We start from the raw sequence: 15,847 nt of genomic DNA, 5'->3' as shown, positions 1-15,847 counted from the left end.
CTGACTTCAAATGCAGCACCCTAATAATCTGACATCTAGCTGATACAGAAGTACTGCTACAAGGGGCTGGACTAGAGATCAAGACATTAACACAGCTTCTTCACTTGATACTGGCTCCCCATCTCCCTCCACCAGCACTCCCTGGTTTAGAGTGACTTTCGGCAGGGCTGTGTTGTCATTGTTAGTCCTTGGTACTTTGATGTGGTCTGAAGTCTGGGTTTTCTCAGGCACGAGTGGAATTCCCAAATGCAGGAACATAAAGGAGAAAACAACTGGTCTGGGGGGTGCTGGGTTTGACATCTGGAGAGGAAATGCGGCCCAGTGATGCCAAAGGAAATTTCTATAACATATGGTACGTCATTCTGTGAAGGGAGAGCGCTAGTGGTAGTGCATTTGCAGAAGTTAACTGGCATCTTGTTGTATCGCACTGGAGACACTGATACTCTCTTGCTTCCTCCTTGTCTAGCTCCAGCAAGGTGACTTCTAGCACCACTGGGGTTAGTTTCACCTCTAGAAAGGGGTTGTTCCCACTCTAATACAGCAATGGTTTCCTGCCCTTGGTCTTTCTTCCAAGACAATCATTTAATATATTAACGCAGTCGCTTGGGCCTGAAGACAAGGCCTCATCCACTCCATAGCTTATCCCCAGAGCAAGTCCAGCCCTTTTAAAAGCTGAATCCATTCTAGAATCCATCTCTTCCTCCACAGCAGGAAAAACCTCCCACTGGACATTTTAAACAGTAAATAAACCATTAGTCACTCTAGTTCCACTTGCTTAAAAAATGGTGTTTCACTCTGTAAAACGATAAATATCCCCTTAATCAGCTCTGACAGCGTCAGGGCAGCAGAGAAGGTAAAAACTGGTGGTTTTCTCTCCCAGTGGCCTGATTCATCTGGTCCAGCTAGAATGTAAGAACCATAACGAGATCCTGTGTGAGTCTGAGCCTTATGCAAACAAGGAGCCAAATAGCACAGTTGCACACAGCTGGCTGCTGAAAGAACTGACTTGGCTCCATGGAATGGGGTTGGCGTTCCAGAATTGGAAGCTGAGAAAGAGAGGCAGGCACTTGGATCCCTTTTCTGCCCTTATATGGATCAGGGCACTGAAGCTTTACACCCCAACGAGACTCTTTGATGTTCTCCAAGGAATATCTGTGGAGCCTGTGCGGGCGGCAGGGTGGGGCTCATTCACATGTCATTGTTCATTCAGATCTACTCTGTAGTCTTTCGTCGAGGTAATTCCCAGATTCATTCACAATCTTCCTTGGAATCCATATCTTCAGTTCCTCATTAGTCATGCTCACGGATTCACTGACCAATTCCGTTAATTCACACCATGTAACACAGACTCCTCAGCTCCCAAGAGAACTCTTCAGAGAGAAGGAGTGCAGGAATTACAACACACGGCCTTCCCTTAATGCAAGGGTAGGGGAAAAGGAAGCTAGTTTTCCCAGCCAAAGACAAAAAATTAAACATCATGACATATCTTCCGGGCGGGGCATTATTTGATGTCCTCCTAGCAGTGCTTTTAAAACTTAAAATAATTCAAGGTGACATAGCCCTGTGGTTATAAAACTTTCTAATCAGGTGATCCCATTTCATTCTACCCCATCCCAGCTGCCTGGGGAACAGATTAGCTATGGCATAGGGAAATGCACACGAGTGCTTGCTGTCCTACATTCTCCAAGCAGGCGTTGCTATAGAGAATGGCATAGGAGTGTGGGCTGTGGCAAGGGGGTGTGGGGAGGAAGTAGAATTTAGGGTTACTCCAGACTTAGACTGAAATATATGAAAACAAACCTTTTAAGATCCTTGGAAGGAAGACCTTACAATGATGTGATGTATTATGGTCTTGGGGTCCTCAACAAAAAACACATCCAATCACTCACCGCTAATGCTTTGGACACATCAACTGGACAAGGAAAATCAATCTAAGCCCGAATTGGCTTTCATTCAACATGAGCAGGAAGAGCAAGTTCTAATTTCCTAACTGACATATGGAGCTTGCAGAAATATTTATGCTACATAATATGTATTTCTGCTACAACAAAGTGATGCTATTTAATATCACTAGCCAGTCTCAACTCCCAGACGGCTACCCAAAGCGAGAATAGGAATTCACGTCTCCCTTTGTATTGTGGTAGCATGTAAAGGCCCCAATCAGAATTGGGACCCTATTGTGTTAGGTTGTGTCCAAGAACATGGTAAGTCATAGATCCAGCCCCAAAGAACTTATACTCCAATTAGAGCATGACTCCAAATGCATCTTCCTCACCACTACTGCAAAACCTAGCTAACGAGTGAGACTAAACCAAGTAGACTAAAATGGAAGGAATCTGGAAAGCATGAGATGCATTTGCCTGATTGTTACTCTGCCCGAGTCTCTATTTTTCAGCCTTGCTGGTGCTCTGTACTTTGGTAATATTTTGTGGCAACTAATTTCATAGCTGGAGTTAAGTGCCTGCAGTCATGACAACACACTGAGACAATCTTTATCATCCTTCAGTTAAATCATTACACACTGCCCCTCTCAGCTCTTCCTCCCCCAACCCCCCAGGAAAATGAAGGCAGTGTCTCTGGTCTTTTAGCTACAGCTTTTATCCCTTGCTGAAATCCTGTATCACTGGACTGTACCCACCATCTTCACCAGCTGTGCCCATCATCCCTATGTGGCACTGTAGCTAGCAGGAAAACATGATGAGCACATTTTAGGTTCTTGGCTTCCTCAGAAATGCCATGCCAAGACACTGACCTCTAGGCTAACAGAGCCCTTTATATATTTTACCTGCATTCACCTCTTCTTTAAGAAACCTATCTCACTGACGTAACAGCAGCTTTCCTCCTTGACACTCAGTAGTTCACCATCAAGAGCAACATCCCACCATCCTGATCCCATCTCCAGCCCTTAGTTGTCTTTATTCCAAGGAACTAGCCACCTAAATTTCTACATCAAAAGGTCAGAGAAGAGAGTTGTAAGAATTGTTACTAAGTTAGTAACTGCTTACCCGACGGCCTTTTGCTCCCCTTATACCTGGGGGTCCCCGGACTCCAGCAGGGCCCTACAACAAGAAAAGGAAACAAATTGAAGACAAAATAAGAACACACAGGAACCAAACAGAAAAAGAGTAGCTGCTGGATGAGAAGAGGACTGTGACACACAAAGAGCAGAGGTGTCAGCTGCACAGTTTATGGGGCCCCTTTTCTGATCATTGCCACAAATGAAAATGATGTACTCTGGTGGGATTTGTAAAGTCCTGCCCCAGAAGTCCTTGCTCATCCCAAACAACGTAGAAAAAACAAAACCATTAAAAATCCTTTTCAGGGAGTAACATTCTATTGGATAACGAGCTCCCCACTTAAAATTCCAAAGAGCTAAATCTTTTCAGGGAAATGGGGGACATTGAACTAACCTAACTTTTGTAACTTATTACTGAGCCTGTGTATTAAAGCATGAGAAGAACCAGAAGTGGGGGATGGTGGGGAATTTACAAGCCTGGATGGGTTGCAATTGAGGATGGTTTCCTATCTGTTAGTTATACCTCTGTTACGGACCCCTTGTAGGGTTAGCCCATCACCAATTCTGCTGAGGCTCAGGGAGCTGCTTTGGCCTTTAGAAATTTTTGCTGCTGAGAACAAACAATGAAATAAATAAATAAATGCCATGGGTTTTGCTTACAAAGTAAATAAAGGATTGCTTGGAGGTGAAATGAGCTGCAGCAGTGGCGTTAATAAGTATGGATTTAATATGAGGAGATAATTTGATTTTATTTCCTGGCTTTGCGGGGAAACTGGCTTACCTAAATAGGACTTCAATTTAAGAAACAAAATCGCCTGTTTGGAGAAAACATTTCATCTGGATGAATCTGCTGGTTATTTTCCAGGAGGAAAACAAGTTATTGGAGGAGGTTATAGAGCTACCACCCTCAGGATGCACCAATGCAGCGAATCTCACTCCAAGGACTCCGGAGACGCATGCTGCTTCCATTGGGCAAGACTGTGCTGCCCTTATGCGGAGTAGCACCTTACTCTGCAAATTGCCCCATTGGCTTCCATGGTGCTACTTGTGATGTCAAGTGCTACCCTGCGTCACTAAGGGCAGCACAATCGGACCCCTCCGCAATTGGCAGCTCTTTGCTATGAGGCTATTGTAGATCCTGCCCTCTTGTGACGGATGAAGAAGGGACAGAACACGTAGGGACTTCTTTCTCCTTCAATCCCTCCCACAGAGGCAGCCAGGCAGGACTGCCTGCCAGTGCTCAGGAGAACACAAGGAAGTACACCTGGCTAATGCACTGGCCTGGGCATTGTTGCTTAAAGGTGCATGGTCTGCTGGCAAAAGCGATAGCCAGTGTCCCACCCACAATGCAGACGCTGCTGTCATGGCAAGTGCAGCTGCTGCTCAGAGGACCAGTGAGCAGCACGCTGCTGAGGGCTTCCTTGAGCCATCGTATCCTCTAACTGCAGGGGGGCTGTTGAGTTGGCTGCACTGCCCCTCCGGTTTACCCTGTGCGATTTCCCAGGCCCTACCCTCAATGCAGCAGGTCGACCCTTCTGAAAACCCGGGGGCAGCTCTTTAATTTCAGTCCTAGGGACACACAGCTATAGACAGGTTTCAGAGTGGTAGCCATGTTAGACTACTCCCATGTCATGCTACCGCAGAGCGTCTTAAATGGCCTGAGACCAGGCACCAGCTGTCTGCAGCTGGCAGGGAGAGCGACCAGCAGGATCTGTGAACTCTCTCTGAGGGGGCAGGGCTGTCGTAAGCCTCCAGAAGATAAACCCTTGGCACCGACTGGGCATTTCACCACAGAAATCTGACTCCCAGCACAAAACAATTAACCGGATAGTGAAAATTCACATACATAGTGGGAAATCTGTTCCTGTACTCCCCTCCTCCCCCTAACAACTGCCTCCCTGCTCCTTCCAACCAGCTACAGCCTACCTTCCTGCAGTGGCAGTTCGGCCTTTGGCCCAGCACGGGCACTGTCCAACCGCACGACACTCACCCCAGAATAAAATCCATCCTCGTGCCAATCCCGTGCTCCTCTCTCAGCTGTTGGCTTACTGGAGTCACTCTTCCAGATAAAGGGCCCAACAGGGGCTAGCTGCTGTGTGTATTGCACAAGTGCCTATTCCAGCACAGGTCTCCAAAGCAGCAGCAGGAGAGCTCCCTGTCTTGCCTGGAACCCACAGCCAAGTGAGCACAGAGGGAACCCTTGAATAATGCCTTTAACTAATGAGCACAGGTCCCATCTAAATGCTCAGGGGTTGGATGCAGGGTTTCGGCCCACTGCATTAGACAGCAACGAGCGGCAAAAGTTAGGACCCACGGGGATCCAGAGCCTCTGCCTTCCAAGGATGCTTAAATCCTCCTCCAAACCTCAGGGGACTTATGAGCCAGAGCCGCTACGTAGTGGTACTGCGGTGATGGAGACTCTGCAGCAAACTTTGATGGTCACTATGTGAACACTTGCAACGTTATCACTGACAGCCAGCTTAATGCAACGATCACAGCTGCTAAACACACACTGCTCTGCTGCCTTATTGGGCGAGCTGGTTTTCCGATACCCGTGAGCCTTGGAGACATGCTAAACCAGGGGTCAGCAACCTTTCGGAAGTGGTGTGCCGAGTCTTCATTTATTCACTCTAATTTAAAGTTTCGCGTGCCAGTAATACATTTTAACATTTTTAGAAGGTCTCTTTCTAGAAGTCTATAATATAGAACTAAACTATTGTTGTATGCAAAGTAAATAAGGTTTTTAAAATATTTAAGAATTTTAAATTGAATTTAAAATTCAATTAAAATGCAGAGCCCCCCGGACCGGTTGCCAGGACGCGGGCAGTGTGAGTGCCATTGAAAATCAGCTTGCGTGCCGCCTTCGGCACGCGTGCCATAGGTTGCTTAGCCCAGTGCTAAACGAATGCCAGATGAGTTCACCATGGTAAGAAAACAAGCAAATATCGGACACTTCGCCAAGCCTTGCATTTCTCCTGACCACGTTCCCCATTAAGAGCTGAAGGCAGATGCTTGCCAGCAAGAGTCCAAATAAGCCGTTTGGCACAATCTCTCTCAGCGAGACAGTGGGATGCTTCTGGGAGCTTCAGAAAACCTCCTTCCGCATGTTTGCTGAATCAGGGTCCAACAGAGCAAGGGGGAGTGGCTCCTGCAATGCAGTGTGTGCTCTCAGCCCGGGGCTGGAAGTGCTCAGCACCAGCCCCTCAGACGGTATTTACTCTTACAAGGGCCCTGGTCCTAAAAGCTGCTCTGTGGGGGTGTGGGACTCTTGTACCGGCTCAGAGCTCTCCTTTGTCTCATCTCCTCACCGTCTCATAAGCATTGGCCCATTTTAGCATCGCTTTCCATGCCACTCCCTCTTGATCTCCCATGTACCATCTCTTCATCAGGGTCTCTCATTCACAAATTGCCATTCAAACCCAGTGCCAACTGGAAGAGGACTGCCTTGGGTCTGACCCACGGCACCAGGTATATAAGCCGCTGGCTCTCTTTCCCAGTAGTTACAAGATGATTAGGCTTTACTTACTGGTGGTCCAGGAGCTCCTGAGAAACCAGTTCCTCCGGGTGTTCCGGGATGCCCCTAAAAGACAAAGGGCGATGACGACATATGGCATGCATTCCCTGGAAATCTTCACCTACTTCCTTTTTCCGTGGGAAGAGCAGGGGGTGATAGAAGCTAGGGCAGCATCAGTCACTTGCCAGCTCAAGCAAGTTCTGCTAGGGTAAAAGAGCTGAGGGCCAGGTTTTCAAGGGCTCAGCACCCACAGTTGGACCCAGATTTTCAAAAGAGCTCAAACTATTGGGGACTGAACAGGTCTGAACTTCTGGCTCTTGAAGTCTTGGCTCAGGGCACAAAGGGAGCTAGTGTCAGAGGCAAGACAAGAATCCAGGAGTTCCTGGCCCTCAGACAACTAAACTACGCCTTTCCATCAGGCAGGATGCTGCAAACAAGCAGCACTTCAGATATTGCAGCGTACTAGTAGTTAAGAGTTAGCTTTGCCTCATGAAACAGACTCCAGGTTTGCTGACCTGCAGGACATGCTGAAAAACATCACTGTTCTCTCACGCTTTCAAAGAGGGAATGGACTGAGGCGTAAACAGAGTGGCCAATGTGGATAATCCTGCTAAGGTGGATGGGTGGGAGTGTTTATAGCTTGATATCAGTCAGTCAAATGCCCATCCCATCTCCACACAGGCAGGAAAAATTTGGAACTATCAGGGTTTAGCCAACAGACTGGCCGGAACTGTAATTTCCCATGGAACCGTGAGAGATGGGGAGGCCATTAGTCAGACAGCGAGCGAGATAATGCAGACTTACTCCTTACCATCGACCCCTTGACTCCCGGTGGGCCCGGTGCTCCGATTGTGCCTCGGTCACCCTAAGGAAGACAATGGCGCACAAAGCACAGCAAGTAATGTTGTTAATGAGCATTATGAGCTAATGGGTGGGACAATACTGCAGTTGAAAATCATGAAGCATCCACAAATTGTCTCAACTGCTCCTGCTGCTGTGAACTCACGTGAAGTTGCAATAGCCCATTAATAGTGCTGAGCTTGACAGCTTCTCCCTTCTGACACTGTAGCAGCGAGTGGACTGAACAGTGGCCCCTGGTTTGTCATCTGAAATGACTGTTTAGTGCCAAGAGGCCATCAGGTTACAGCTGCTGATTTCCCACAAAAAAATTACAGTAAGAAATTCACCATTGGCCACATGTCAGTAGCATCTTAAAGCACCATACAGGAGTTTCATCAATTCTCAGCACCTCCGAGAAGTGGGTTTTCATTATCTCCATTGAAAAGATGGGGAAGTTGAGGCACAGGAAATGAAAATGACTCACTCAAGGTCCCATAATAGTCCGTAGCAGAGCTGGGAACAGAACCCAGGAAGGTATCTCCATACCTCCCCATCTTATCTGCTATCCCTTCAGGAGTCTCACCCTCACTGCATATTGCTGTGTTTGGAGCAGTGTGGGCCTGGAAGCTGTGGAGCTTTGGTGGAGATTCTGAATAGGTGTCACTATTAATGTTGAGAACATGTTTGGAAATGAAGTCCAAGATTTTCAAAAGTAGATTGCAAGCATTTTGGGGCAAGGCCCATCTTTTTGTTCATTGTTTGTACAGCACCTAGCACCAGGTGTTTCTGGTCCGTGAACCACCACAGTACAAATAATAAATAATAATTTTGGGTGCCTATGCTTCTGAAGAGTCCAACTTGAGACACCTTAAAGGGGTCTTATGGTCAGAAGGGGCTGAACATCTGTCCTCTAAAACCAGGCTTTTTTTTTTTTTTTTTTTTTTAAATAAAGGTGTCTCAAGACAGCAGCAAAAATTGAGGCAAATCTTGGCCTTAGAGGTTTATGTTACCACACAGAGACCTGTCACCTCCGTTCAATATATCCTTAGCTCCTCCATATCATGATCTTTGGAGATACAGAAAGCCAGGAGTCTTATAGGTGAGTTATAACTCTATCAATACTGCATCATTGTACTTCTGCCTGAATCTATGGTGAAGTGATGTTCGATCTACAGTTCTAACAATAGGTTTATGATTATTCCTGCCTGGATGCAACACATGCAGTGACTCTATGATCCTCAATTGGTAACACACACCTAAATTCACAGTGTATGTGTGCACACTAGCGGGTTCAGGGGGAGGAGGAGAAGTTACAAACATACTGCCAAGTAGATTACACCCAGAATCTGACCTTCCTTCCAACAGTTAGACTGTGTTGGGAAAATGACTCCTGGATTCTAAATATCTATTAAAAACAGATCCAAAGCGGCTGTTGTCACTAGCTGGACCTTGTGAATCAATTGATAATGGCAAGCTTCCTTTCTCAATGTATGGATTTTATTAAAGACCTGTTAGCTACATTGTTCTCTTTGACAATAGTTTGATTCCATTTGCTTCAGCATTACGTTTTGCAGCTTTCTGGATGGAGATTGCTGACACAGCTATGTCAAATGAAAGCATATTTCCCACTTCATTTAGTGCACAGTAACACAGTAAGCTCTAAGATGCAATGCCAGCTGGAATTATGGCTGAGGCTTTGATGTGATGATAGTCACTTTTGTTATCTGTAAATTTGCCTTGGGAGAGAAGAAAAGATCTGGTACAAATTTCAGCTGCACTGAGGATTTCCAAGTGCAGATTTTCATAAGACAGCTTGAGTTTGTCCTGACACTGATGTAACATCATCATATTGCAAATGCTGAATTCCACCATGAAAGTTGGTTTTGTAACACACTCGACTGGAACTCAGCAGACCTGGGTTCAATTTCTGGCTCTTCCACAGACTTTCTGTGTAACCTTGGGCAAGTCACTTAAACTGTGCATCAGTTCCCTTTTTATAAAATGAAGTTAACCACACGTAATTTCTTCTACCCTTTGTCTGCCATGTCCATTTCAACTGTAAACTCTTTTTAGGCTAGGATTGTCTCATACACTATATGTATGCACAGCACCTAGAACAGTGGAGTCTCCAGGTTTTAGTGTAATATAAGCAATAAAGTTTGTTCCAAGACAACACAAAATAAACAGAATGTCGTCCTGACACCACGACTTTGTCCCAGAGGACAAAAGTCTGAGGAGCAATCATGAAAAGGGGCGAGGGTACAGTATAATGTACCATTTTATATTTGTATTAACCTTATGGCTGGACTGCTAGCATGCTAGAGGGTGTTAGCATTACTAAAGTGTGCAGTGCAATAATACTGTCTTGCTGACAACGAAGAGAACTTAAACTCTGTCTACTGTTTATGCACCATCCATGTTCTATATCTAATTAATGTAAATGGTGTTAAGACTGGCATCTGCTTAGTTCCATATCTACAGTACTGTGCTCCCTTTGCATCTGAGATTCACGAACAAATCCTGAAGGCCTTGCTCAGGCCCCGATCATGTGGCATTTATGGGGAACTGTGCTTGGGGACAGGGATATGCAATGCAGGGATCAGTTTGCAAGCTGCACTCCCATTTGCTTCTGCTTTGTCCGAGGTAAAGAGTGAAGGACTGGGCCTCACGTTCCCAGAGATGCAGTGACATGATCAGTGATGCTGGTGCATTAATGAGGTGAGCTCTCAAAGCCTGGTAAAGCCCCACCTCTCTTTGAATCACAGGCTTGGGAGGGGAGGCAACGTTTGCCAGAGGGAAAAGGAGAAAAGACAGTTGGGAATGTTATTTATGGGCTTCTCACAAGACTATGAATGAATAAGCAAAACTCCCCTCCTGCCCTGGCAATAATTCCTATGTTCAAAAAATTCGTGACTGTCCCTTTAAAGGAGGAACGAGTGGCAATCCCTAAAGTGAAGTAGAACATAAGTTTCTGACTGGCACAAGGCTAACTCATCACATCTTGGAATTGCAACATTCTTCATGGCATTTTGAGTTAAGAAATCTAAACTGTTACATTAAATAATTTCACATATTCCCTTCGCTCTCCTCCCAAAAAAGAATAGCCAATTTGTTTGCAAACCATTCCTACCTTCTCTCCCACTATTCCAGGTTCCCCGACTGGACCGATGAAACCCATCAGACCCTGAGGAGAATAGAAGAGTGCAATTAATTTTCTGCTTTATTTCCATAGAGAGTAAACAATGTATTTGATTTTTCTTGCTAGTGGAATTAGCCCAGTGTCCTTTGTACGCTGTTCAGTAGTTCTTATTGGCTACTAGAGAGGATAACAGTGCTCCCAGACATAGGAGTCCCTAATTCAACCAGATGTTTCTGCTTTATGAGACAGTTGGAACTTCAATGCTAGCATCTACGAGAGCCACAAAACACAATACCAGGAACAAATTACTGACTCAGCCAACAGCGTTTGACAGAGAGGCCTAGTTTATGGAGGATTTTATGTTGCTAACGTTTCCCAATTTTGCTTCTGTAAGCACAATTTTGCTGGGGATATCAGTGGGGGAAGAGCCAATATAGACAAGACTCTGGTGACCATCAGCATTTTAACCATCATATTGCGTAGACATGTCTCTGGGTTAGTTAGGATTAAAAAGTCAGCAGCTGCTTGGAGCCCTGTCTGACTAGAGTTGCCATTCTAGGAGCAGCATGGTTGGGATATTTATAGAGAATAAAAGCTAGAGCAGATGCAACTGGAGGGATTAACAAAACAGTAGATTTGTCACACTAATCAGAAACCTTCTTGAAAAACAAACCCAGACACAAGATCTTTGGGAATGATCATCATTTGGGATGATAAAGAAACAAACAGAATGGCTTTTAATTATGAAGAAAAAAAATGGCTACAGTATAAAGGTATAAACTGAAAATTCTCGAGAAGCTGTTCACATTGTCTGAGTAAAATAGACCCTCCCAACTCAATAAAAGCTTTAGAAACACAAGGAAAATTTTCTAGTGGGTTTGCTTTAAATGGAACACTCCATTTTCTCTCTTATTGCAGGGCTGTTGGAGCAGCTAACCACCTTGTCCCTCATCCTGGCAAGCTTCGTTACTGTGTCCTTTTTCAGAACCCATAACTGAAGGGATTAATCTCATGTTGAACCACTTCACAACCTGCCAATAGCTGGCATCTGTGGTGTGAATGAAAGCTAAGTTCCAGCTTGTATGGCTATAGAGAGAGCCTTGGCTGGTACTGAGAGGCGGTTGCTGAGCAAGATCCGTGTCAGACCATTCTAACTGAGCTGACTGGACAGATTCCTAATGTGTTGTTAGGTGGACTCATGGTGTTTGGAGGTTTAGGGATGCCTCTGTGGAGCTTAAAACTGCGTTGTGAATTGAGACTCTCTGATCTCTCGCCCCATACTCATGCCTGGTGGTCCACAGAGTTGAAACATTTGGAAAAGGAAGCCGTAGGGTGCTGGGAGAGAATTTTTTAAAAAAAATGGGGATTTCCTAAGCCAGTAAAGAGAGGAGGAACAAAAAAACCCCGAACTGGTCCATTCCAGAAATTCTGCACTTCGAGATGGGGTTCACAAAGAGAGCAGTGGACAGTCCCAATGCAGCTCGACAAGAGCTTTCTTTAGTCCTTTGTCCTCATCCCATCCAAATTTAAAGTTCAAGGCTGTTTTGATCTGGGGTTTTGGTTTGATCCATTATGAGAACAGAGGCCAGACACACATCAGATCCAGATATGAACTTCAAAAGTTGCAGAACCATATTGACTGTATTCAGGAACATGTTAAGGAGGCAGCATGCGCCAGTGAACTGAGAGCCAGGAGACCTGAGTTCTGTTCCTATCTCTGCTGCTGCTGCCTTGTTATGCAAACCTGGGCAGTAGTCACTTAACTACTCTGTTTCAGTTTCCCCAGCTAGCCCCCATACTTCCCCACCTTTGTGAAGCACTGTCACATGTGCAGATGCCAAACGCTATGTACATTTGAAGTATTATGAAATCAAAGGCAGTCTCCCCAAATGTTTAGGCTGGTGTCGTCAGGTGAGTTTGAAGAGGGTTATTTGGGCAGCACTGCCCTGGCAGGATCCATGTCAGGGTTAACTCACAGCAACACCCAGGGTAAATTTCAAAGTGTGTGTGGGAGGGAAGAGTCCCTCTATTTTATTCACAAGACTTATTTATAACACCCCCCCCCACACACACACACACTTTTATTTTACTTTTAAAAACATATTCTACTGTCGGGGGGGGGGGGGAAATCACTGTTTTTCCACCCCTGTAAATTCCACTTTGATGGAATGGGGCATTTTCAAATCCCCTGTCAATGTTTCAAACTCTTCATTCTCAGCAGAGGAAAGGCAGGTGGGCTCTGCTCCTACAATAGATCTTTTCTCAGTCCAGCTTGGTTTCTGTCTCCAGCAAGCGATGGCAGATATCTACAATCTCTCACTCGTCACAATTCAGTTTACCTTTTGTGACAAAGTTCCTCCTCTACCTTGGTGGGTCCTGCGCTTATTGGCGGATTTGCTCGCTTCACAGATTCACCCTGTGGGTCAGGAAACAGTCCAGAGACCTTCCCCTCTGGTAGAAGCTATAGTCCAGGTCAATTCCTCCTGTGTTTGATCAGGAGTTGGGAGGTATGGGGGGAACCCGGGCCTGCCCTCTACTCCGGTTCCAGCCCAGGGCCCTGTGGACTGCAGCTGTCTATAGTGCCTCCTGTAACAGCTGCGTGACAGCTACAACTCCCTGGGCTACTTCCCCATGGCCTCCTCCCAACACCTTCTTTGTCCTCACCACCGGACCTTCCTCCTGATGTCTGATAACGCTTGTACTTCTCAGTCCTCCAGCAGTATGCCTACTCACTCTCAGCTTCTTGCACACCTCTTGCTCCCAGTTCCTCACACACACTTCCTCTCCCCTGGCTTGACTGGAGTGAGCCCTTTTATAGCATCAGAGGGGCCTTAATTAGAGTCAGGTGCTTAACTGCCTCACCTGACTCTTAGCAGGTTAATTGGAGTCAGGTGTTCTATTAGCCTGGAGCAGCCTCTGCTCTGGTCACGCAGGGAACAGAAAACTACTTATCCAGTGGCCAGTATATCTCCCTTCTGCTACTCTGCTGTTCCCAACTGGTCTGGGTCTATCACACTTTGCGCACTGCTAGAGCATCAAGTGATACCAGCCTGTTACAAATCACAGTCAGTGCAGTTGGCTTACAGGTTATGCAACTTTCACAGGAGCCAAAAGTAATCATCCTCCACAGAGTCACATCCAGGAGAGAGAGGGGGGGAAAAAAGAGCCGTGCCATGTAATAAGGAAGAAGAGCCCTTGTTACGCCTGTGTATGAGACTCAGTACTGTGGCTATTCAGAGATGTCGAACACTACAGGGGTCTCTCCACTGACTTCTGCTGATTACCCCGAATGCCTCCATGGGCTATATTCCTTTAAATGCTACGAGAGTAGCTGCCACAGGAGCGCCTTCCTGGGGTGCAGAGATGAGCCTGTATGGGAACATCTGACCTTGGATTACACTCAGTCAGGCCAATCTCTAGGCAGGGCCAGAGGTCAAACACACACGCTCTTCCCGACGTTCTCACTCACTTGGCTGGTCGGTGCAATTGTTCATCACGGTCTGGGACTGGGAGTGATGTCTCATTGAAAGTGGGTTGTTAAGGAGCCAGCTGGGAAGGTGAAGAGCATATCGGAAGCGATTAAGCTTGGAGTGAGATGCCACCTTTAGCAATTTGTCCAGCAGTACACAACAATGACTTGCCAGGAGACTGAGATGCGATCACGTCATGACGCAAACCCTGGCCAAGCCCAAAAGATGCCTACCATCCAGGATGCACAGCTACCCCCTTAGAATCAGGATGTTGCCAGCCGCTCCTGCAGCTCCACGGAAGATGGGAGGAAACACAAACTGATTGTAAAAGTATTGTTTTACTAGGGACGGGGGTCAAGCGCAGTGTAACTTTGGGATCTTGCATTTTCAATGATCATGATAAAGCAGGCTATGGAATGAATGCTTGTATTGTAAGCTCTTTGGATCATCTCTTTTTCTGGGTTTGTACAGAGCTTCGCACAGTGGGGCCCTGGTTGGAGACCAGGGTTCTAATGCACGACTGCAATACAAACAAACAAACAACCAAACAACAATATGACAGCAACCACCCACAGCTGGACTCAGAAGAAAGCCTGGAACTCAAGTTTGACATTGTTTCCAGGCTGTTGAACCAGCCTCTCTCTCAAGAACCAGCATCCTCTTCTGCAAGAATTTTAAAATGCTCCCAGCCATACCCCGGTTCCAGTAACTGAAGGAATCCTACTGCACCAGGATGCATATCAGAAAGAAATACCCAACACTCACACTATGAGACATAGAAAGGTGAAGCCAAGAAAAAGCCTGAACTGTTCAACACAGGAATAAAGTGGTGGAGAAGATAAAGACATGACAATATCTGACCACTAGGTGGCACAGTCAATGGATCAATTATCTTTTCAATCAGACCCAGATACAAATACATAGTTGTTAACTATTAGTTATTTTCAGAGCCTGGACATAAGGCCATAAACACAAAGGCTGATCTTCTAGCACAGGGTAGAATGATCAAGCAACTTAAATGAAGAAGCACGTAGGCTGAAAGCCACCGTAAAAGGTAAAAAGTCAAATGTTTCTCAGTTTCCTTGAAAACCCAGTGATTTCAGAGCCTCTCCCCCAGGTGAAAAGGCATATGAAATTCAGAGACTAATTAAAGTGTGTCCCACACAACATTATAGGCACCTGCAATGAACAAAGCTATTGATACTGTTGAAAGCAAGGCCATTTTAGAATATTTCCTAAGGATTGGGTATACAGCCTTCCATGTCAAAATGGATGCCCACCATGGAGCGCCAGTTTACATCATGGGAAGTCTTTATGGAAAGAACTTAATAGGATGGCAAGACTGAGAAAACTGAGGAAGCTACTAGCTGGGTCAGCTGGATGGAAAGTGTGAGAGAAATGTGATACATTTTCTGTGTCCGGACCTCCTGATGTGAGCAATTTCAGTGCTATAGTGATGGGTTATTGGAACAGAAACTGAGCATTAACCTTGAATAAAGAGTTCAAAGCAGAGTATGGACAATATGTCCCCATGGGATCCTATTTCCGTCACAAGTTCATCATCTCAGCCACCGGGGAGTGGCGGATGCATTATCACATACATTGCAAATACAAGCAGGCAGGAGACAAACGCTTCACACTCCACTTTTTGTGGCAGAATGGGGGAAGTAATGAGGGTTGGTTCTTAGTATAGCATCTAGCTCCAGTAAGAGATGTAGAGAGATCACTACACTGGGGGCATATGTTCTCATTTACAACTCAAGGAAAGACATCATTGCTTCATGTGAACCTAGTAACAAGAGGACTGCGTGTAGCAACATAGCTAGATGGAAGAAGCAGAAGACCCAGTGGTGTAAGATCACTTTCAG

The 15,847-nt window shown here is 45.8% G+C and overlaps 1 protein-coding gene across 5 annotated transcripts in view; it reads right to left on the bottom strand.

Annotated features, from left to right (window-relative positions):
• LOC112101967 (collagen alpha-1(XXVII) chain) overlaps window positions 1–15,847 on the bottom strand; it is a 224,618-nt gene that overhangs the window by 76,476 nt on the left and 132,295 nt on the right. For all 5 annotated transcript variants that reach the window (XM_026657347.2, XM_026657346.2, XM_026657349.2 and 2 more), the window contains exons 25-28: window positions 10,501–10,554; window positions 7,342–7,395; window positions 6,543–6,596; window positions 3,006–3,059 (exon numbers count right to left, since the gene is read on the bottom strand). In XM_026657347.2, the coding sequence (XP_026513132.1) occupies window positions 3,006–3,059; window positions 6,543–6,596; window positions 7,342–7,395; window positions 10,501–10,554 (216 nt within the window). The remainder of the gene's footprint in view (window positions 1–3,005; window positions 3,060–6,542; window positions 6,597–7,341; window positions 7,396–10,500; window positions 10,555–15,847) is intronic.

The sequence above is a fragment of the Terrapene carolina genome, unplaced genomic scaffold (assembly GCF_002925995.2).
Source record: "Terrapene carolina triunguis isolate 2854851 unplaced genomic scaffold, T_m_triunguis-2.0 Scaffold238, whole genome shotgun sequence".
NCBI lineage: Eukaryota > Metazoa > Chordata > Testudines > Emydidae > Terrapene > Terrapene triunguis.
The sequence above is the reverse complement of the archived record's forward strand: the minus strand, read 5'-3'. Positions and strand labels throughout refer to the sequence as shown.